General features: G+C 44.9%; 1 protein-coding gene and 1 non-coding gene across 2 annotated transcripts in view; one reads left to right on the forward strand and one right to left on the reverse strand.

Annotated features, from left to right (window-relative positions):
• Positions 1–4,437: 4,437 nt before the first annotated feature.
• Positions 4,438–4,509, forward strand: TRNAP-CGG. The gene has a single exon. It is a non-coding gene; the product is annotated as a tRNA-Pro (tRNA).
• A 7,058-nt stretch (positions 4,510–11,567) lies between these two features.
• OCLN (occludin) overlaps positions 11,568–24,500 on the reverse strand; it is an 82,203-nt gene continuing 69,270 nt past the window's right edge. Inside the window, exons 8-9 of the mRNA XM_030193322.1 lie at positions 20,432–20,473; positions 11,568–12,644 (exon numbers count right to left, since the gene is read on the reverse strand). Coding sequence (XP_030049182.1) covers positions 12,543–12,644; positions 20,432–20,473 — 144 coding nt within the window. The 3' untranslated portion in view covers positions 11,568–12,542. The remainder of the gene's footprint in view (positions 12,645–20,431; positions 20,474–24,500) is intronic.

The raw sequence follows: 24,500 nt of genomic DNA on the forward strand, positions 1-24,500 counted from the left end.
CTTGCTTTGCAGGTGTCCCAGGGGCATATCTGACTAATAATCAAGTATTTTGCTCTTTTTTTTTTAACTTTAAATATTTTATTGGAAAAAATAATACAACCACACAAAACATCACAGATATTGGGCAATAAAGTCCACATCTTGCACTTCAACTCTTCATCAGTCCGTACATCAGGAACAATCAACTTAACTATAACCACTCTACCCCAGCTAGCATCTATCCCGAAGGTCCCAACCTCTACCCTCTTCATGTTTAATACCCCCCTCCTCCCCCTTCCCCTCCCCCCTCTCCCCCAACTATATTGTTGCCAACCACCCTTGTAACTGTGACCACCCCCTCTTCCTTCTCAATTCCCCATCCCTACGGTATGCCATGAGTCTTTCCAGTAGTACAAGTTGCTCCACTTTCTCCTTCCACTCGCCCATGGAAGGAGGATTCTTGTCTTTCCACCGCCTGGTAATGAGACATTTAGCTGCCACCAGTCCCCATCTTAATAGCTTGCTCCGTTCCCATGACTCACTTTCATTATGCATTCCCAGCAAGCACACCTGCGGGCTACACCCCATCGAAACCCCTGTCACTTTAACCATTGTTTTAATGACCTCTATCCAGAATGGCAATACCCGGGCATAGGACCACCAAATATGTAGAAAGGTACTCCTCTCCTGGCCACATCTCCAGCACCGGTCAGAAGCAGTTGAGTACATTTGGAATGATTTAACTCTCCATCTGGGGCAATATTAAAGTTTCCCCCAATGATCACTTGACCTCTAAGAAAACCTTGAATCTCTCCCTTCAGTGTATCAAAAAACTGCCTCTGACCTTCATTAGGTGCATAAATATTAAGAATAGTAATTTCCTTACCTTGTAGTAACCCTCTGATTCCCAAGCATCTACCACTCGGGTCCCGGAATTCCTCCTGAATATGCAGCCCGCAGGTGTGTTTCACCAATATAGCCACTCCCCCAGCTTTCCTGGGTTCCCGACCCTGATGTACCCGAACTTCCCTAAAGGACCTGTGTCTCAAAAGGTGGCCATCCCTTGGGCACAGATGCGTCTCCTGTAGTAGGGACACATCCCATTGTATCCTTTGCAATTCTTTGAATACCCGACTCCGTTTTCCTGGGTGATTAAGCCCATTGACATTCCATGAGCCTACTATTAACAGATTCCCCCCCCCCTACCTAGCCACCGCTTATCTATCCCTTCCCCCTTCCCCCTATCTTTGTCCCTGCATCCCTCCCCTCCCCTCCCACCCTCCCCCTAGCTGATCCCAGAGTCTCCTGACCAGCCATAATAGGAAAGTCAACATCCCGTCCCTGAGGCTTTGGTCAAAACACATCTGATATTTTAACCCCCCCCCCCCCCCCCCCCCCGTCCTTCTCCACCCTCCATTTACCATACATTCACACTTCCAACTGCCTGCACCCCGATCCAACCCTGCCCTCCTTTTAAATCAAACATCCCTCCCATCCTCAACAAACCCCTAACCCCCATGTTTAATCATTAGTCCAGGTTCAAAACTAACTCCCAGATCCTCCTTCGAGGTAGTCCACTCTAGTTTGCATGTTTGTCCTTGTTCTGTCTTCTCCCGACCACCACTTGCCACATCGAATCTCATCTGGGAGTTGCCTGGATCCGCGGTTCCTGAGTTTGTTCCGGGACATCTTTACAGCCCATCGCGCGTAATGCAGACCACGCTTCCTCCAGTGTGGTTACCTTGAGAGATTTCCCCTCCACCGTGATCCATACCGCAAAGGGAAACAACCAGCGGTATTTAATTCTTTTGGAATGCATAAAGTTTGTTACCTCTTTGAAGGTGCCACGTTTTAAGAGCGTAGTGCGCGCAAGGTCTTGAAAAACTTCAATTTTATAGTTCTTCCAAACTAGCTCTTTACGCATCCGGGCCTGTTTCAAAATCTTTTCTTTTATCGGGAAGTCCAGAAAGCATGCCACCACATCTCGCGGCTGGGTGTCCCTGCGGGGACCCAGCGCTCTATGTGCCTGTTGTAGGTGAATCTCTGGAGAAGGAGCCTCCTGCTCCGAAGCCAAGATATACTGACAAAGCTCCTTAATAACGCTATCACAGTTTGTGAAGATATCAAGCTCTGGGATGCCTTTAAATCTGAGATTATTCCGCCTCGATCTATTTTCAAGATCTTCCACTTGGTCTCTAAGTTGATATAGTATCCCCTGTTCCTCTGAGGCTTTCCGTTGCATAGTGTCCACTTCTGATTGCAAGGCCACCATCCCCTCTTCCACCTCACCTATGCGGGTTCCTAGCTCTCGCACCTCCTCTCGAATCTCTTTAAGTGCGTTCTCAAGCCGGACCCCCGAAAAGTCCGATTTTAACTCTTGAAGTAATTCGGCAACATCAGCTTGCAGCATACTTGCGGGTTCCCTTCCTTCTTCGCCCCTGTTCGCCGGTTCTGGCGTCACTTGAGTGGCAGCCATCTTAGTTCCCCGCAGCTCTGGACCTTGCTTCCCGTCACTTATTTTTTTCCTGCCGTTCCGGCGTATAACGAAAGTGCTCCAATGTTTTCTTCAGAGGCATTACCCAAAGGAACTCCCTCCTTCACCTTCAGGCCAATTTTCACTGTTCGGGGAGGATGTTATCTCTGTTTTTTTTAATAGCCACAACGGAGCTCTTCGTTTAGACCTCCACCTTGGTACGTGACGTTACTTCCTCCTCATTTTGCTCTTTTTGTCGGAAAACACAGAGTATGTTGGCACCTCAGAAAAAGTCATACAAACCTAGAAATAGGAAGGCGGATAAAGACCACAAGGTCTATCCAGTCTGCGTATCCATGCCATCTACTCTCCATTTCACTCCCTTGCAGATCCTATGTTCTTGTCCCCCAAGCTTTCTTGAATTCAGACACAGATTTCATCTCCACCACCTCCACCCGGAGGCCGTTCCATAGATTCACCACCCTTCCTGTCAGAACGTTGTTCCTCAGGTTTCTTCTGAGTCTGGCCCCTTTCACCTTCTTCCTGTGCGCCCCCATTCCAGACCTTTCTTTCAACAGAAAGAGACTCGCCTCCTGTGCACTTATACTACGTAGGTATTTAAACTTCTCTATCGTATCTCCCCTCTCCCGCTTTTCTTTCGAACTATACATATTAAGATTTTAAGTCTTCCTCCGTGCGCTTTATGACCTAGACCACTGACCATTTTAGTCATCTTCATCTGTTGGCTTCTGCGAGAGCAGGAAGACCCCCGCTCGGCCTCAGCACAAAAGCGAGAAGACACCAACAGCAGCGCTGACACGCTTGGAAGGAAGAGGGCCGGTGAGATCAACGGCGAAGGTGGCCAGGGCCATCAGGCAGGAAGGAAAGCACCTGTCATATTGGGTGGTGTATCCGGTTCCGCACAAACATTCTGCCCTAAGTGGCTAAGTTTAGCGGTTAAGATAAATGGTGAAGGCGGGTAGGAAGGAAAGCACTTGGACAGGGGAAGATATCTGCCCATCTGGAAAGCCGGGCTGAGAAAGAGGAAATCTCTGAAAGCAGAGTGGCAAAACCGGAAAGACCGATACCCAGAGGAAAGGGAAAGTGGAAGCCAACAGGAAGAAGAAGAGACAGCAGGTGGGTAGCTCGAATGCTTTCTTTCCCTCACTGTTTAAGCTGGAAGGAGAGCTTGCTAGCTCCGAAGGCTAAAAAGAGGGAGCAATCAGGCGGCGAGCTGACTTCCGTGCCATTTCCTGAGCAGTTAGCCTTTGATGGTGGGCCGCCCAACCGTGCCGCGGAACAAGATTAGGATCCATCCCCGAATGCCGGAGAATCTAACGGAGGAACGGTTTCCACCGTCTGCCCAAATCATTCATCAGCAGTCACGGGTGAGGGTCAGGAAGCTGTCCTGAAGGAATGTTTAGCGCTGTGGCTTGCAGTCCTATAGGCGCCACGGGATTGACAGAGGAGCAAGGAAAAGGCCCAGAAAGGGTACCTGCTTGCAGCCAGTCTGAAAATTTGCACATGCCTCGGCATGTCGGTTGGGGTGCTATTGAAAACCTGGAGGACGTAGACCTACGTACAGCACCTAGAACGCAAGAAGGGTGTAGGAAAACGAAAAGGAACAGCATGTATTTGAGGCGGAGGGATCAGTTGAGAGAGGAAGGAAGAAATTTCTCCTTAAAGATCTCGAGCTTGAGGAAAGCGGACGAACGCCCCCTTACTCATGAGCCCTAGAAAGTTAGACAGGCAAATCAGACCACAGAGAGCAGAGTTGCACAGCGGAAGCATGCTAGGCCCATAACCCAGAGGTCGATGGATCAAAACCATCCTCTGCTAGAATGACTCCCTTGTAGTTTAACACCTGCTCTCATTTTATCAGGCACGCAGGGTTTCCCAATATAAGGCCGAAAGCTATAGGAGAATGAGTTGCTTCCTTCACCACACTTTCCAGAGCACAGCATAGTACAGCACAGCAGCTGAGTGGCTTGTTGGTCTAGGGGTATGATTCTTGCTTCGGGTGCAAGAGGTCCTGGGTTCAAATCCCAGACGAGCCCCTTGCTTTGCAGGTGTCCCAGGGGCATATCTGGCTAATAATCAAGCATTTTGCTCTTTTTGTCGGAAAACACAGAGTGTGTTGGCACCTCAGAAAAAGTCATACAAACCTAGACATAGGAAGGCAGATAAAGACCACAAGGTCTATCCAGTCTGCCCATCCATGCCATCTACTCTCCATTTCACTCCCTTGCAGATCCTATGTTCTTGTCCCCCAAGCTTTCTTGAATTCAGACACAGTTTTCATCTCCACCACCTCCACCCGGAGGCCGTTCCATAGATTCACCACCCTTCCTGTCAGAACGTTGTTCCTCAGATTTCTTCTGAGTCTGGCCCCTTTCACCTTCTTCCTGTACTCCCCCATTCCAGACCTTTCTTTCAACAGAAAGAGACTCGCCTCCTGTACACTTATACCACGTAGGTATTTAAACTTCTCTATCATATCTCCCCTCTCCCGCTTTTCTTTCGAACTATACATATTGAGATTTTAAGTCTTCCTCCGTGCGCTTTATGACCTAGACCGCTGGCCATTTTAGTCATCTTCATGTGTTGGCTTCTGCAAGAGCAGGAAGACCCCCGCTCGGCCTCAGCACAAAAGCGATAAGACACCACCAGCAGCGCTGACACGCTTGGAAGGAGGAGGGCCGGTGAGATCAACAGCGAAGGTGGCCAGGGCCATCAGGCAGGAAAGAAAGCACCTGTCATATCGGGTGGCGTATCCGGTTCAGCGCATTCTGCCCTAAGTGGCTAAGTTTAGCAGTTAAGATCAACGGTGAAGGCGGGTGGGAAGGAAAGCACTCGGACAGGGGAAGATATCCGCTTGTCCGGAAAGCTGAGCTGAGAAAGAGGAAAAAGAAAATCTCTCAAAGCAGAGTGGCAAAACCGTGAAGACCGATACCCAGAGGAAAGGGAGAGTGGAAGCCAACAGGAAGAAGAAGAGACAGGTGGCTCGAATGCGTTCTTTCCCTCACTGTTTAAGCCTGAAGGAGAGCTTGCTAGCTCCGAAGGCTAAAAAGAGGGAGCAATCAGGCGGCGAGCTGACTGCCGTGCCATTTCCTGAGCAGTTAGCCTTTGACGGTGGGCCGAGGAACAAGATTAGGATCCATCCCCTAATGCCAGAGGATCTAACGGAGGAACGGTTTCCACCGTCTGCCCAAATCATTCATCAGCAGTCATGGGTGAGGGTCGGGAAGCTCTCCTGAAGAAATGTTTAGCGCTGTGGCTTGCAGTCCTATAGGCGCCATGGGATTGACAGAGGAGCAAGGAAAACGCCCAGAAAGGGTACCTGCTTGCAGCCAGTCTGAAAATTTGCACATGCCTCGGCATGTCGGTTGGGGTGCTATTGAAAACCTGGAGGACGTAGACCTAGGTACAGCACCTAGAACGCAAGAAGGGTGTAGGAAAGCAAAAAGGAACAGCGTGTGTTTGAGGCGGAGGCAGGGCCGTGCCAACATGGTAAGCGGGGTAAGCATGGCAGGGGCGCGCCGTTCTCTGGGGTGCGCCGCCGCATCATGCTTACCTCTCCCTCCCGCTCCCATGTCCCAACTTCCCGCCCTCTTCACTCCCGCAAGATCCCTTTCATTTTTTTTCTCCTTTTAAATTTACCTCCATCCGGCAGCACAGCGTCAGAAATGATGTCAGAAGAAGGCGGGACACTGAGCGAAGGGAAGGCTAGATCTTGGGAGGGGGGAGAAGAGGGTGGGCAGTTGGGACATGGGAGTGGGAGGGTAGGGGAGAGAGGAGCATGGATGCGAGGGCAGGGTTCATGGAAGGGAGAGAGGGGAATTGCTGGATAAGGATGAATGGCGGAGGCAGGGGACAGATGGGCATGGATGGATATGGATGGATGGGAGGGTAGGGCTCAGGGAGAGAGGGGAATTGCTGGATAGGGATGAATGGAGGGGGCAGAGGAGCATGGATGGGAGGGCAGGGCCCATGGAGAGAGGAGAAATTGCTGGACATAGAGGGGAGGGGAGGGAAGAGAGATGAAGGAGATGAGATGAGGGAAAAGGAAGAGAGCAGAAAAACTGCACATGGATGCAGAAAATAGGCAGAAGCTGGATCCACTGGACAGTCAAGTCTGCGGAGGACCCAGCTTTTACTTATGGATATAGAGCAAGAAATGAAAAAGAAAGGAGGAAAGTAAAGAAATAAATGGAAAGGAAGCCCTGGAAACGGAGTTAAGAGGACAGATGACAGCAGAATCAGATACTGGGCCAGCATGATCAGTAAAAGAAAGTCACCAGACAAAGGTAGAAAAAAAATCATTTTATTTTTATTTTAGTGTTTGGAATAAGTCCACTTTGAGAATTTACATCTGCTATCTTATTTTGCAATGTATAGCAATTTGTTTCTAAGAATATTGCTGACAATTCCTGTCAGTGTGGCAAGTGGTGAGCGATAATTTTCACAGGGGGGGGCGCCAACTGATGGTCTGCAGGGGGGCACCAGAGACCCTAGGCACGGCCCTGGGCAGAGGGATCGGTTGAGAGAGGAAGGGTTTCCCAATATAAGGCCAAAAGCTATAGGAAAATGAGTTGCTTCCTTCACCACACCTTCCAGAGCACAGCACAGCAGCTGAGTGGCCATCTCCTTGTTTGTTTAAAAAAAAAAAAAATCAATTCTCCGAACAGGAGGCTCTCTTTAAAAAAAGGTGAGCTAAGTAGGGTCATGTTAAAAGAGACAGGTTTGAATTGATCCCCAATGTCATTGCATCTTGGGACTTGTGCTTTTGTTACAATTTCTCTAGGAACAGCAACAGTACCAATAGGTAAAACCTGCATTGCTTCGGCATGTCTCTGAGGACCTGGAACAATATTTCTAAAGATATAAACAGGATGGAGTTGGTCCAGAGGGTGGCTGCAAAATTGTTAAATAGTCTCCGTCATTTAAACATACGGGGACAAGCTTATGAGCCTCAACATGTATATGCTGGAAGAGAGGCAGGAGAGAGGAGGATATGACAGAGAAGTTTAAATATCTTAGTGGCATCAATGTACACCAGATGAGCCTTTTTCAAATGAAGGAAAACCCTGGCATGAGAGGGCATAGGAAGAAGTTGAGAGGAAATACGCTTAGGAGGACTCTAAGGAAATACAGAAAGGGTGGTGGATGCATGGAATGGCCTCCCAGTGGAGGTAGTGGAGACGAAGACTGTGTCAGAATTTAAGGAAGAGTGAGGCAGGCATGTGGGAGCCCTTAGGAAAAAGAGGAGTTAGTGGTTACTGAGGAAGGGCAGAGTGGATGGGCCATTTGGCCTTTATCTGCCGTCATGTTTCTCTGTTTCTAACAGGATGCTTCCAAGAAGACACAAGGGTGAGCAAAATTACTGAACAACAGGTTTTGGTTTCCCTCATGTCTTCTTGGAAGCATCCTGTTGGCTACACTACTCCTCTACTCCAAAACTGCAGACAGTCAAGCTATTCTAGTTCCAATGTCAGTGCTTCGAGATGCTAATCAGGACCTCACTAGGCAAAATAATCAGCTGGAAATGCTCAGGAAGAGCAAGTTATTGTAAGACCCAGCAGTCTATCTCTGTTCTAAGGCAGAACAACATGTGCTTCTATTACCCTGGCAACACTCGATACAATTTCAGCTGGTCAGAAGAGTCAACTTGCTTACTAACACAGCTTAACCTAACAATTAGTTTTCTATCATGAATTCTATACAAAGATGTATACATATACAAAGGGACTTTTTCCAGTGTGCATGGGAGCAAACTGAAAATCTCTCTTTAGCAAGTAGGTATACATCAAAGTACAATCTAGGAAAAATAAAGACCATGGAATTTGGCTTCCTCCTTTTTTCCTCCCTTTTCCCCACCCCAAGCTTTACAAAAGCAGGATGTTGATGCAGTAAGATAACATTTATAGCAGATTCTGTGTAAAAGCTTTGAAGTCAAAGGCCAAATGTACAAATATTTTTCAGAGACCTTGAGAGCTCATAATTTGTTACATTCAAATACCCTAACCTTTTTCAGTCAGAGAACCCCAAGGTGAGTTACAGAATTAACTACAAGCAATACAAACTCAACTATTGCTAATTAGCTCTCCCCAAATTCCTGTATCCATTGTGAATTGCAGAACTCTAACTAACAGACACAAGAAAACTAATAAAAATCATGGAAAGGTTCCAAAAGCCATAATTTTAATTGCTTTCTTAAAATAGTGTAATTCACTTCAGAATGGATGTCCAATGGCACCACATACCACAGTATAGGCCAAATATACTGAACATTGATCTATAGGCCTTCCTATAGAGCAGGGGTTCTCAACCCAGTCCTCAGGTCAGGTTTTCAGGATACCCACAATGAATATGCATGATATATTTGCATGCAATACAGGCAGTGGCCAAGATCAAGGTCTTTGTGTAAATAAGGCCACAGATGGAGATCTGGCAGCTAGGATCGAAAAGACAATTGTGCTTCCTGGCTCTTTTGTAACAGAGACTCCCCAGGCCAGGGGAAGCAAGTGACGTGGCAGCCCTTTTCTGAAGCTATTAACTGAGCTCTGTGAGAAGCCAGAAGCAGCAGGAGCACCCATGCACCTACTCATGCAGGATGTTGTCACAATGTGGCATTCTACCCATCGAATGCTGAAGAGGTTAGTGAGATATCAGGCAGCCCTCCGTTGGATGTCACTGGATATTAAGATCATTACTGAAAGCTCCAAGAGGCATTGGGATTGGAAAAAAAGAGAATCCTGAAACCCTTCAAAGAGGCTGCCATGGAGAACTGAGTTTTAGAATGGTCAAACTGAGCACTGTCAATCTGATAATGGATATTCTGCAGGCTAGAGTGCTTTTGGCAGAGAAAAGAGAACATCGGAGGTGAAGGACTCCTTGAAATTGAAAATTCACATTTTTGAAACCGCTTGCCAAGAAAGATGTTTATAGCTAAGCACTTGTGAGATGCAAAAGTGAAAGAGACTATTGTCCTTAAGTGTAATAAGTGGATTATACAGGTGGAGCACCAGAGGCAGAGGGGCAGCACCCAAATAGTTACAGCTTCCTTCCCCACATTATATACCAGCCCTCTATGAGTACTAGAACACCATCTTTGTTGACCCAGGCAATAGCTACAATAGTAAGTGGAAGAGAGCAGAAATCAATCTACTCAACTGAGACCCCTGTAAGAACTTCTATGGCACAGTATATTACAGATCCCTTGAGGCCATGACCACAGAATTATTGGCATAGTGGGCACTACAGTCTGACCAGACCTGGCCAAGGTCACCCAGCATTTTGTTTTCTGCCCACCAACTAGCTTTCCTAATGAACAGATATTGCTATGGAACCACAAGTCATCACCAAGTTTAGCATCACATTTTGTGGAAAAGTGTTCCTTTCAGATCAAGCATTATCTGTTAAAAACAGGTTCATTTAGATCTGAGCCCTAGCTAGTGTCAGGTGGAGTGCCACAAGGTTGTCCCATATCTCCAGTATTCTTTAAAATGTTTTTAAAACCTTTGGGAAGTATCAATAAGGCTCTGAATCTTGTACATTTTTCATATGCCAATGTACATTTTCATCTTGTGTGAATCTTCCAGACAGAAAAAGATAGCATATAAAGACCATATGATCCATCCAATCTCCCTATCCACACCATCTACCAAATACTACAATCCTTTCCTCTCCCTCAAAGATCTTCTGTGCTCGTCCGATACTTTCTTGAATTCAGGGAACAAGTATAGAGGGAGAAGAGATTGTAAATCTTAGTAGTGTGAATGTACAGACTAGATAGAAAATGGCAGCAGATAAGGACTACCAGCCTATGTTACACATTTTAATCTCCATATTATGTCCATCAATATAGGAAGCGGTTAAGTATATCCATGCTTATCTGTCAATGCACTTATCGTGTAGTAAAGGTTATTCCTCTTTAGTAACTGTATGGGTAGATGCCAGGAACACCCCAACAATTAACGCGGAGGCTTTGCATTGATCGCACAGTTAATGGCAAAACATTATGCATATTAGTGAAAGGCCTCTAGAAGATTTTACATGTGTTCTTGGTTTATATTACTTTGTCTTCCTCCTCGCTTATATCAGTTTTTAGCGGTGCAGGTCTAAGAACCTAATCAGCTTTATCAAAAGATGTGCCACCATCAGTAGGGATGGCACAGGAATGTAAATACATCACACTCTCAATTTAGAATTCTGTGTACCTCACAAAGAAGGAAATGAAAAAAAATTGAGAAACCATTTTATTTAACTTGCATAATAGGTAAATGACATATTAAATTAAAACAAATGGTCTGAAAGCAGAATACAAAGAAATTAATGCACAGTTAAAGTTAACATGTATATTAACTTACTGATTGAGCCGAGTGCCACTTGGCTAAAATAAGGATTATTTTTTTCTTTTAAATCATGTCTATTTCTGTTCATATACCCCATGATGCAACAGTCAAATGGCTGTTTTAATTTTGTTCAAGATCCATGATAATAATTTAACAAAACACTGAATTTTAAAACAAACTCTTCAAAACTGGATATAAAATTAAACCCCCCAAAACAAACAAAAGCCAGTTCCAAAAACACTACCGTTTAAGGAATATTGTCACTTGTCAGTCAGTAATCCTTCATAGTTAATCAAGAGCTTGGAAGTAAATTTCAGGTGTTGCCTGTGGTCTGGACTTGCTCCAACTGAGGCCTAACACACAAAATTTCTAAATTACACAAATCACAAGAATACTTTGTTTTTTTTTCAAAACAAGACAGATTAGAAGGCACGCTGATGGCTGCACTGTGTGGTTTTTAGCAACAGATCTGGCTTCTGCTCCTCAGGTCCTCCCCAAGACTGGGAACGAGTCACAGGCTGTGTTCATAATCTCGTGACAGGGAGAGGGTCCTAGTTATTGCTCCATGACAACACCTACTTGCCAGCACAGAGAATACCTGCACTGTATTCAGGAAAATGAATCGCTACCAGAATAGCCAGGACACAGGTTTCAGAAGTGGGGTGGAGGGGGTGACAGGCCACACATAATAGGGAAAAATTCCAGGTAGCTCTCATAGAAAGGTCATGTATCCCCTGAAAGGCTGCCAAAGCTTAGAAATGAGCTGCCAGGCAGTTAAAAAAAAAACAAACAACAACAACCCATGAACACATACATTAACATGAGTACTTTGGCTGTATTATTTCAGAAATACAGCCAGGAAAGTCAGAAATGACATAATGCAAATGATCGAGTCCATTTTCCTTGGCTGTTGTATATAGTATAGGCAAAATCTACCAGATGCAGATGGTTGTCTAAAGAAACACTAATTTTATCCAAAAGATCTGTCATTTTCTGTTTCAAACCAGTGATACTGCACATTAAAACAAAGATCAAGCCCTGTGTAAATTAAAACAGGTATTCAACTACATGTACAAATTAAAAAAAAAATACTTCAAACACAAAAGGCAGATATCCTGTTTTACAAAAACATACACAAACAAAAAAGTTATATACACATTAATATCACAGCTCCATTGAACATTTCCATTATTTTTCAATATTTCCCTTTAAAAAATATATCTACTGAGCTACTGGTCACCTGTCTAAGAACAGGCACAGAACACAATGGAACAGACTAGCACTGTCAAGGAAGAAATATTGTTCAACAGCTCGATTGTCGCATTAAAATGAGGAGCGAGGTATTTCAAAACAGAACTACAGCAACCTAAAATAAAAAACCACACACATACTCCCTCACACCTCCACACCATAGCTGCATAGTGAGTGAGTTACAATCAAAGGCAAGAGTGCTGCTTTTGACGGATATGTTTGAAGATCTTCGGAACAGATTAGAAGGCTGGCGTGTTGGACCTAGTCTTTCAATTTCAAACTTGTGTTTGGCATATTTAAAACAATTACACGTGTTTTTAAAAAAATTAGTTGTATCTTTACACACATATCTTACACTGTGTCCACAAACAAAGATTTGGAAACATGGAAAACATTGCTTCTCAGAGTTCCCAATGAAACCCATGTGCAAGAATCACATTCAAAAAGTTATGTGAATCATTTTTCTTTGTGTGTGTGTATGCAGTCTATAATCTCTGACTGTCATAATCGCCAACCATTCTTTTGATGTGGGCCAGCTTCTGCTTCAGTTGTTTGCTGCGTCTTTTTTTGTTCTGGTAATCTGCAGACTAAAAACAAATAAAATTAAAAAAAAAATCCCTCACACTGTAAACACCAAGTTATGAGCAGCATTAAATAGCATAAATGGAGGCACTGGCACAGACATATTTGCATACGTATTTCAAAGAGTGAAGAGAAACAATAGAAATTAAATCCTATTGCAGACAATTTAGGACACCTGATTTTAACAACATTTACCCTTTTGAATATTATTATAAGCACTAGGAAACACTACATGAAAATCACTGGGAGGAGGAGATTTAACACAAATTCAAGAAAATGTTTTTCAGTCAACACATAATTAAGATGTAGAATATATAGATGTCTGGTATGATCAAGGTGAACAGAATATCGGGGTTCATTAAAAATTATTAGCTAAATATGCTACTCTCTGGGATTCTGCCAGGTATTGTGACCTGGATTGGCCACTGCTAGAAGCAGGATACTACTACTACTAATTTCTATAGTGCTATTAGACATACACAGCACTGTACATAAAAACACATGCGAGACTGTACCTGCTCAACAGAGCTTACAATCTGTTCACGACAGACAAGCAGGACAAATACGTGATTGGGGAGTTATTGTGGACATGATTAAACTGACATGGTACTGAACATGTGAATAGGGGTCAAGGGTTAAAAGCAGCCTCAAAAAGGTAGGCTTCTAGCCTAGATGAATACAACCAGAGATGGACTTTGATGTACCAACTCAGGAAGTCTATTCCAGTCATAATATACAGCAAGAAAAAGGAAATAGAGTCTGAAGTTGGCAGCGGAGGAGAAGGGTACAGATAGGAGGCTTACCTGGTGGACGGAGGTCCTAGGGAGGGGTGTAGGGAGAGATACTGAGCAGCTGCAGAATGAATGCACTTGTAAGTCAGTAAGAGGACTTTACTGTATACAGAAGCAGATAAGGAGCCATGAAGTGACTTGAAGAAAGGGGTTATGTGAGTGTAGCAACACTAGCAAAAGACAAATCTGGCAGCAGACGTTTAAACAGATTGAAGGGGTGAGAGATGGTCTAGTGGGAGACCTGAGAAAAGCAAGTTGCAGTAATCTAAGGTGATGAGTGTAGATAAAGGTTTTGGTAGTGTGTTCAGAACAGAAGGGACAATTTTTGGAGATGTTACAGAGAAAGAAGAGACAGGTTTCAGCAGTTCGATATGTGTGTATAGGGAGAGAGATAGCTCCAAGGTTTTGAGCTGATGATACAGCAATACAAAATGTGTGTGTGTTGGGGGGGAGGGGAGAAGGAAGTTCTGTTCTGGCCATGTTTAGTTTCAGATGGCGGCAAGAAATCCAGGCAGCAATGTCAGACAAGCAGGCTGAGACTTGGGCCTGGATTCCTGAAATTTCTGTTATGAAGAGATAGATCGGGGGGGATATCAGGACAGCAGTGAAGGAGGAACCACTAGAGCATACACTAAAAGTGTAATAGGAGAAAAGAAAACCAAGCCAAGAGCCCTGAAATCCAAGTGAGGATAGTGTATTAAAGAGCAGGTGGTGATCAACAGTGTCAAAAGCAGCAGATAGCTCAATAAGGATTAAGATTGAGTATAGGCCCTTTGATCTGGCCAGGAACAGGTCAATGGAGATTTTAGCAAGGGCTGTTTCTGTCAAATCAAGAGAGCAAAAGTCAGACTGCAGTGGATCTAGAATAGCTCGAGATGAAAGAAAGTCAAGGCAACGGAGGTGAACAGCACATTCAAGTAACTTGGATAAGATAGGTTGATAGTTGGAAGGGCAGGTAAGGTCCAGTGAAGGCTTCTTAAGCAGCAGTATAACCACAGTATGTTTGAAGGCATCAGAAACAGTTGCAGTGGAAAGTGAAAGACTGAGGATATGACAGATAGAAGGAATGACAGGAGGAGGAAGAGAGAGAGTGCTGAATAGATGGGTGGGAATGGGATCAGAGGAACAGGTAGTGAGATTGGAGGAGGAAAGAAGATGTGTAGTTTCCTCTTAAGTGATTTTAGGAAAGAAAGAAAAAGTGTCAGGGGTTGAAGGAAGGCTGAGAGAACAAGGTGAGGGAAGGAGAGGGATGGAGGTGACTTGGTGGAGAACTCAAGGTTAATCTTGTCATACCTTGTCATAGAAGTACTCCGCCATAGCCATGGGAGAAAATGAAGGTGTGTGTGTGTGGGGGGGGGGGGGGGGGTGGAAGTGGAGGCACTTAGAGGAGTGTTTTCACTGTGGCAAATAGACTGCAAGGGCTGGAGCCAGGAGAGTTTGTCAAATAGATATAGTAGCCTTGTTGGCAAGTGAAAGAGCAGACTGGAAGGATGTCAGCAAGAATCTGAAAAGTATGAAGTTAGCATGGGATTTTAGCCAAAGGCACCCAACAGAGCAGCACAGGAACATAGGTAGCAGATTCTAGACTATTATTATAGGAAGAGACAGCCTCACTGACAGAGTTAGGTAACAATGAATGAGAAGAGAGAGTGCAAGCATGAACATTCCTAATCATGTTGATGAGATTATACGAGACTGAGGGGAGAGGGTGATTATGTGTGAAATTTATTAGATGATGGTCAGAGGGGAAGAAATGTGGTGTAAAAATTAAAGAGTGAGCAGTTGGAGAAGACAAGATCGAGGCAGCAGCCATGCTGGTGAGTAGGGGTAGTGGAGCACAGCTGAAGATGAATAAGGATGCTAAAGTAAGAAACATAGGTATAAAGAGTCAGAGAGGTCATTAGCATGAACATTAAAATCCCCAAGAATGAGGGAAGGGGAAGTTGTTTCAAGAAAGAAAGAAGGAAAGCCAGGAGTGAGAGTCAGTGAGAAAGGAGGAGAGGGACTTATCAGGGGTCATTAAAAGACCACTACCCAGAGAGGCAGTGGTGTGAATAGATAGCTGGAATGGACTTAGAAGAAAAGCAGCAGCAAGACTGAGGTGGAAGAAGTTGAAGTCTACAAGAAGGTGAAAGTAGCAGCCTGACACCACCACTGTGGCCAACCGGGTGAGGTATATTGGAGGAAAGGTAACCTGTGACACAAAGAAGCAAATGAAGCAGAGTCTTCAGGGGCAAAGCCATATCTCAGTTAGAACAAACATGGAGAGTATGAGAGATAAAAAGGTTGTGGTTGTAAGCAAGCTTGTTTGCAACACAGCGGACATTCCACAGGGCACATGAAAGACAGAGAAGGAGGAAGGAGAACAAAAATAAGATTGGAGAGGTTGCGGTGTGACCTGCCCGGTAGGGTGAGACTTGATTTGGAGGGCCAGCATTGGGATCAATATCCCCAGCAGAGAGCAGGAGAAGGAGCAAGAGAGTTCAGCGAAGAGTAAAGCATGATGACAATGATGAAAATTAGATGCACTCAAACAAAATGGAAACTGTTGAATGACAGGAAGAAAAAAATGTTGAAAGCTTCAGAGCTGAGAAGGTAGAAGACAAAATGAATGGCAAGGCGATGAAAGCTGAAAGTGGGCAATGTGGTCTTGAAATATGCAGTTGTTTGAGATGGAGAATAAGTTTGGGAAGAGTCGGTATCAAGAAGCGAAACTGTAGTGGAGCCAATGGAAATAAGAGAAAGGAAAATACAATCTCTGGCAAAGGAATGTAACTGACCTGGGAATCACCCTAGAGAATGCTGGGAGGAATATGCAGATGGGCTGAAAGACTTCCCTAGCACCTGGCAGGTGGCCGGAGGGAGCATGGATAACAGAAGCAGAGGCCCAAGTGGATCGGTGTGGACCTGGAAGTCACCCTAGAGAATGCTGGGAAGAATATACAGATAGGCTCAAAGACATCCCCAGCACTGACCTAGATGGACTTATCAGTCTGACCCAGTACTGCTACTCTTACATTATATTCTTATGGAAGCGCACCATTTTGTTCTGGGAATGAGCAACAAGGAATTAAATCTCCCTGGCTTGTGACCAGGTTTCTCAAGTAAGCTGAGAACTCAGGAGAGCTTCTCAACTGGTGTTGGAAGCATCCATCATGAGGTAAGAATAGTATTCTAGCAGTGCAAAAGGAACGTCACTGATCAAGTTGAATTCAGACCATCCACCAGTGTAGCATGGCCTAAAGTGAAACAGATGATTAAATTTCTATAGAAAGGAGGTTGGGTGTGGATTCCACTAGAATTTGAGATCCCTTTGTAGATTGTAGAACCCATATAGCCTAAAATCTTCAAAAAGGCTTTGGTTGTGACTGTCATAGAGCATCAGATCTTCTACACATGATATATTAATCTTTGTAATTTGTCTTTCAGTAGAAAAAGTTTTGGATTGAATTGTGTCCAGATTAGCTCCTACAAATGAAGTCTTTTTGTAGACTGAAGAACTGACTTCTCAGATTTGATGATAAACTTGAGGCCCTGAAAGAGGCTGATTGCTTTATCCTCAACAGCGACATCTCCCAAGAAAGTTGCAAGAGGCTAGTTGTAAAGACATTGAAAGACTAAATGTTCCCACTTGTGCTGCTGAGCAGCCACCACCAGGCATTTGATGAAGACTCTAGGAACTGATGAAAGGCTGAAGTGAAATACTACATACTAGTAATGGTCAATGTGCAGAAGGAACCAACTGGAATGAATCAGGATGTGTGCACAAGCATCCTTGAGATGTAATGAGCACAGCCAATCTCTTTGTCAAATAGGTGAGAATGGAGGAAAGTGTGCTTTTTAAACTTTTCTTTGCATATGAAGTAGTTGAGGTCCATGTTTTAAATGTGGTGTAATCCTCCTGACATCTAGGGAATTGAGAAATACATGGAATAACTCTGATGCCTTTCCTGAAGTGCAACAAGTTCTACTGTATTTGGATTGAGGTGGATGAGGAGTATGGACTTGCTGTATCAGATACCAAATCGGCGGTTCTTCTGATAGCAAATACCGAAATTTGTTTTGATGACGTTGAGAACCCAGAAACTGGTTGTGATCTTTTCCTACTGCACCTGACACTCAAATTGAGATGTGTGTTCTAGAAGGGCGCTGGTTGTGGCTGTAGAGAGCCAAAATGTCAAAGGCCATTTTGGTTGCATTGATGCAGCCTGCCCTGTTTGCTCCCTTTTTCACTGGCAAGGCTTGGCAAAAGGCCAGACTTGTTGTGTTTGCTTGGAGAAAGGAATAGAACTATGATAGCAGAAGCTTCTACGGTAAGATGTCCGAGAGCAAGTAACAAAAGCTTAGATTCTGAAAGATGTATGGAATACATCACATGCAGAGCATATAACATGAGTTCCACACTCATCTGCCTCAGGCAGAGACCGAGAAGACAGACTGGGCAAGAAACCTTGCACCCTCTGGAAGACGGTATGCATACCATGATTTCTGGGTTATAAGTTGCTCAGTGGCGTGGCTAGGTGGGGCGACAGGGGAGCGGCCGCTCCCCCAAATGGAGTTCTGCTGGCGCCAGCACCTATTTTTTTTCGTCCTGTTGCACTGAAATGTGCGCCGGCTGAAGTCCACTCTCGCTCCCCCCCGCGCCGTCAAACCTGGCTCCACTTCTGAAGTCGCTCCTTTGTTATAGGTAGCAGAGACCAAAAATGGTTTTAAAAAATGGCAAGGTTTACATGCAAGTTTCTCCCTTGTATAAGACGCAGAAAAATATACAGTTCCAATAGTTCAAATCCCACTCCATAACGTCCGAATAGAAATTGCTACTTGAGGCTGCCAGTACTTTATTCACACTCAGGCCTACAAAAAGGGGGTTTGGGGGCCTGGACACCACCAATAACACCTAAACTCCAAGCTCCTGCATGTGCTCCCTAGCCTCAGCTATGTTGTGACAGCACTGACCTCATCCCTCCCTCCACCACATGGTAGGAGCCCATGCGCTCACCACAGGAGAGGGGCCTGCCTGGCTCGGAGCCTGCCATGACCTCACAAGGAGGAGGGAGCCATGCACAACACGTCCCGTGCTAGTGCACCTTCTTTCTTCAGGAGTCAGGTGCTTGGTTCCCCTCCTTGATAGGGCAGTGGTTTTTTTTGGTCCTTCAGAGATATTTTTTCAGCTGCTTGGCAGCCTGCATGGCAGTCTTTGTGACCCCTTGACTCCAGCACTCTTTGTTTGTGGTGACCTTTAATACCACAAATGGGTCAGACTCAAATAGCTGGTTAAACCGATTGGTCATGACACAGCTGAAGCCTTCCTGCAGATGTCCAGGCATGATGGACCTTTTCCAGAGGGATGTGCCTCTGATTCTATGAGGGTTGAGGCAAAAAGCTCACCGTAAATAGCCACAAGATGGCTGAGGAAGAGACCATCTTCTCTTGCAGTGGAATACACATCTGGGCTTTGCTGGCTCAGAGCATCATGGAACGTATAAGCTGCTGCTGACGACATTGTGCAGTGTCAGGAGAGAATCACAGCACCTGCTCAAGAGGCTACAAGTCCTGGCATGCAATTGTTCTGCATTGTGTGAGGATTACAGAGTTATTTTTGTGCATTTGCTGGAGCTGTGGCAGTTGAAGTCTGGCTGTTAATATGCTTTCTAAATTTTCCTGGATCAGTTTTCTGCATGCAGCAGAAAAAGTAAAAAAGTACCAGCATTTATAACAAATTACCAATATGTAAAATTCATACAAAAGTCACACCCACAAGTTCCTATGTAAAAAAAAACACGACTTACAACCCAGAAATTACAGTAAATAGAATTAGGTACAGCTGATGAGCTGCAATTTGAGCAACATAGCATTGAACCCTGGAATACTTCTTGCCCAAATGACCCAACCATCTGAGATTTTTACCAGGTGGCAATTTGGAAAATTCTCTGCATTTTCTCAGCTTCTTCAATGCCAACTTTACCACTTCAAAGGAATGCAAAATTTGCACTTTAGTGAAACCAGGAACTTTTAGATTAGGCTGAATTGTTAATGAGGCTGCCTTGACATCAGGCTTGTGCGAGTCAGCTGAAGATAATGGTACTGGTACTGTCTCCTTTGTTGCTGGACTCTGGTCACTGCACAGAGGTAGAGGCAACACCCAGAAAGGAGAATCTACTAGAGTGCACAGTCGAATGATATCTACACAAATGATGCTCTCCTTTCCTGTTCTTGGGCCAGAATGCTTGCAGTCCAAATATAAGGGGCATCTTTCTCACACCGAGGGAAAGGGTGGAACTCAGACTATCTGCAACATTTTTTTTCATAGGAATATGATTTTTTGTGTGTGTGGGGGGGGGGGGGGAGAGACATTGAAGACAAGAAGATATAAAACCTCTTTGAAGATGAGAGAGCTTCATTTCATATTTCATTCAGCAGAGCATAAAAATAAGACTAAGGGACTAAGGAAACCACTGCGAGTAGGAAGGGCCACACATGCTCAGAATTAGGTGCGCTAATGGATTTAGTGTGTGCTAATCATTTGCATGTGCTAAATCTGTTAGTGCACCTTAGTAAAAGAACCCCTTAAGTTCTGAGCTTTGGGAGAGCTACTCCATCCTGGCTTTACTATTTAAGTGCCTGATCAATCCTTATCAAAAAGTTTTTTTTCTCTACTCTGAAAAACTAATACTTCTTTGCACTATTTAGTGAAAAAGAAATAGATCACAATACTAACCACAGTGTGACACAGGCAGACACTGGCTGGAATCATTTAACCTTAAGTCTAGGATGACTCAGGTGCATCTTATAGTAAGTCAGACAGATTGTTCTAGTCTGAGCCATTTCTGGCTCCAGAGTTCAGATACAACCAGAACAATGGTCTCCCTCCCTGCCAACAGGTATCATCATTCATCGGACAGAGTGAGAGACAAGAACACAGACAAGACAGAGATGCATAGGCCAGGAAAGGCCCACTGTGTTTCAAAAACTAGTAGGAAGCATTTTTTTTTCAGACTTACCGATTTTATTTCCTTCAGTCTATTGTACTCATCTGCAGCAATCTGGAATTAAAAGAAAAAGAATGAATATATACATGAGCAAAAAACCGCTAAATAAGCCAAGACAAGTTTGCAAGTGAGGTTGAAAACAGCTGAAGCATGTTATTAAAACAAAGCTTAGTCATGCTGTGCAAGACAAGAGGCATGATGGAATTAACTGAAGTACTGTGGTGCACTAAAGGCTGCTCTCATGAGGAAAATGGTTTGAGAAGGCATCATTTAGAGTTGTTTTTAGCAACTTCTTGTTGCAATTTGTCCGTGTAAATTCTCATCTTCTTCTGCTTCTCTTGCCTTCCTTATTATCATGTACATGCTACTACCACACACTCACCTTAATGCCATATTGGACAATCTCTCCAGCCACAAAGCTTTTGACACAGTTCCCCACAGGAGGCTCTTAAATAAACTGGATGGGCTGAAGATAGGACCCGAAGTGGTGAACTGGATTAGGAACTGGTTGACGGACAGACGCCAGAAGGTGGTGGTTAATGGAATTCGCTCGGAGGAGGGAAAGGTGAGTAGTGGAGTGCCTCAAGGATCGGTGCTGGGGCTGATTCTGTTCAATATATTTGTGAGTGACATTGCCGAAGGGTTAGAAGGTAAAGTTTGCCTATTTGTGGACGATACTAAGATTTGTAACAGAGTGGACACCTGGGAGGGAGTGGAAAACATGAAAAAGGATCTGTGGAAGCTTGAAGAATGGTCTAAGGTTTGGCAATTAAAATTCAATGCGAAAAAATGCAAAGTGATGCACTTAGGGAAGAGAAATCCACGGGAGACGTACGTGTTAAGCGGTGAGAGTCTGATAGGTACAGATGGGGAGAGGGATCTTGAGGTGATAGTATCTGAGGATCTGAAGGCGACGAAACAGTGTGACAAGGCGGTGGCCGTAGCGAGAAGGTTGCTAGGCTGTATAGAGAGAGGTGTGACCAGCAGAAGAAAGGAGGTGTTGATGCCCCTGTACAAGTCATTGGTGAGGCCCCACCTGGAGTATTGTGTTCAGTTTTGGAAGCCGTATCATGCGAAGGATGTAAAAAGAATTGAAGCGGTGCAAAGGAAAGCTACGAGAATGGTATGGGATTTGCGTTACAAGACGTATGAGGGGAGACTTGCGGACCTGAACATGTATACTCTGGAGGAAAGGAGAAACAGGGGTGATATGATACAGAAGTTCAAATATTTGAAAGGTATTAATCCGCAAACAAATCTTTTCCGGAGATGCGAAGGCGGTAGAACCAGAGGACATGAAATGAGATTGAAGGGGACCAGACTCAGGAAAAATGTCAGGAAGTACTTTTTCACGGAGAGAGTGGTGGATACTTGGAATGCCCTCCCGCGGGAGGTGGTGGAGATGAAAACGATAACAGAATTCAAACATGCGTGGGATAAACATAAAGGAATCCTGTTCAGAAGGAATGTATCCTTGGGAGCTTAGCCGAGTTTAGGTGGCAGAGCCGGTGGTGGGAGGCGGGGCTAGTGCTGGGCAGACTTATACGGTCTGTGCCAGAGCCAGTAGTGGGAGGCGGGGCTGGTGGTTGGGACGCGGAGATAGTGCTGGGCAGACTTATACGGTCTGTGCCATAGCTGGTGGTGGGAGGTGGGACTGGTAGTTGGGAGGTGGGGATAGTGCTGGCCAGACTTATACGGTCTGTGCCCTGAAGAGGACAGGTACAAATAAAAGTAGCACATATGAATTTATCTTGTTGGGCAGCTTAGATGGACTGTACAGGTCTTTTTCTGCCGTCATCTACTATGTATGTTACTATATTCCAATACCTTCCAGCAACCAGATTTAAAGCAAACAGTCACTTCTTCATGCTTACATCCATAATACTTTGACTGTTCAGCAACATTTCAGACCTAGCTTTTCCCAGAAGATTTTTTTCAAGCATTAGCCCAAGGAACATTATATTTTATTTATTTATATTTCACCAAAGATCTGAGGTGGACCACAAATGAACATATACTATAGCAATGGTGTTTGCTGCAATGTTTGCTTCTCTCTTTAATACTTGACGTGGAGGGGCATAATCGAACGCGAACGCCTATCTCCATGGGCGTCTAAGTCCGAAAATGGGTACGTGAAGAGGAGGGACAGACCGTATTTTTGAAAAAAATGGACATCTGTTTTGTTTTGAAAATACGGTTTGTACGGATCAAATGCCATGGATTTGTTTGTTTGTTTCTGAGCTGGGCGGGTTTTGTTTTTTTTTGCGATAATGGAAACTAAAACCGGCCAGCTCAAAAATGTCCTAATCCAAGCCATTTGGTCATGGGAGGGGCCAGGATTCGTAGTACACTGGCCCCCTGACATGCCAGGACACCAACTGGGCACCCTAGAGGTCAGTGCGGTGGACTTCCGAAACAGCTCCCACATGCATAGCTCCCTTACCATGGGTGCTGAGTCCCCAACCCCCTCCCCCAAAACCCACTACCCACAAATGTACAACACTACCATAGCTCTTAGGGGTGAAGGGGGCACCTACATGTGGGTACAGTGGGTTTTGGAGGCCTCCCATTTACCACCACAAGTGTTACAGGTAGGGGGGATGGGCCTGGGTCCGCCTGCCTGAAGTGCACTGCGGTACCCCTAAAAGTGCTCCAGGCCTCTAGGACTTGTTGCTGCTGTAGAACCTTGGCACGTCCTTTATTCGAATAAGCACGTTTACTCACAGTTAACTGCAGATCAGAGGTTGTGCCCCAGTGGCAAAGAGTCTCCCTGGTACTGAGATTAGCAGTAGGTCAGAGCTGGCAGAATGCTGTACAATGCCCACTTTCAGTAACGTGGGTAACACATGAAAGGGAGATAAAACTGGCTTACAAAAATGGCCACTATCTCATGGACTACCAGAAACAAAACAGGGCACACTCTGACCCAGTAAGCAGAGGGAAAAGCACCATGGGAGTACAGCCTACCAACTACCAACATCGTGAGCATTTAACACAAGCTGGTGGAATCACGGAGCCCAATACCCTACACCCACCACAATGCATTGCTGATATGACTCTGCAGTGCGCATAACAGAAAAGGTGTCACACTCACCCGAGAGCCACATCAGAACCAGGGAAAGGCTGTCACAGGATAGAACACATTCTGCTGTAATGGAGGTGGGTACGGCATTTGAGGCTGGCATACAGGCTGGCAAAAAAAAGTTTGTAAAGTGGGTTTTTTTTTGGTGGGAGGGGGTTAGTGACCACTGGGGGAGTCAGCGGAGGTGATCCACGATTCCCTCCAGTTGTCATCTGGTCAGTTGGGGCACTTTTTTGGGACTTGGACCTGAAAAAAAAGGGTCCAAATAAAGTGGACCAAATTCTCGTCCAAAACACCCTTCTTGTTTCGATTATCAGCTAAAGATGCCCATCTCTTCTCGGCCGATAACCACGCCCCAGTCCTGCCTTCACCATGCCTCCGACACGCCCCCGTCCACTTTGTTCGTTCCTGCGACGGGGTGCTGTTGAAGACGTCCAAAATCGGCTTTCGATTATACCGATTTGTTCGCCCATGGGAGAAAGACGCCCATCTCCCGATTTGGGTCGAAATATGGGCGTCTTTCTCTTTCGAAAATAAGCTGGTTAACATCCTCTGCTCCTTTATTCATATACCATTTGAATTCTAGTCTTAACCCACTGTCCCTGCCTTAATGAATTGGATGTGTTCCTACATTTTCTAAACATCAAATGGGATGCCTCAACTTCAAACAACTAACCTCTTGGTCACTGCCAAGATGCTACACTCCATTCTGGTACGTTCTATCCACACCACTTCTGCTATCTGGGTCTTTTTTCTCTCTCTTTTCCCTGTAAGTATCAAAAATGATTGAACAAATGCTTTCAAGTCACTTGTCCAGTCTTCCCACTATTGTCATCTGATCCAGAGACATGAGCCTTCATTCACATTGCCCTGGGGTCTGTACCCTATACATATAGACACACACACATACACCTCTCCCAAACATATTCAGTTATGCCTGGCTCCCTTTGGAACCTTACATTTATGGGTCCTGACTGACCATCTAGGCATCACCCCTAT

Source organism: Microcaecilia unicolor, chromosome 2, assembly GCF_901765095.1.
Source record: "Microcaecilia unicolor chromosome 2, aMicUni1.1, whole genome shotgun sequence".
NCBI classification, from domain to species: domain Eukaryota; kingdom Metazoa; phylum Chordata; class Amphibia; order Gymnophiona; family Siphonopidae; genus Microcaecilia; species Microcaecilia unicolor.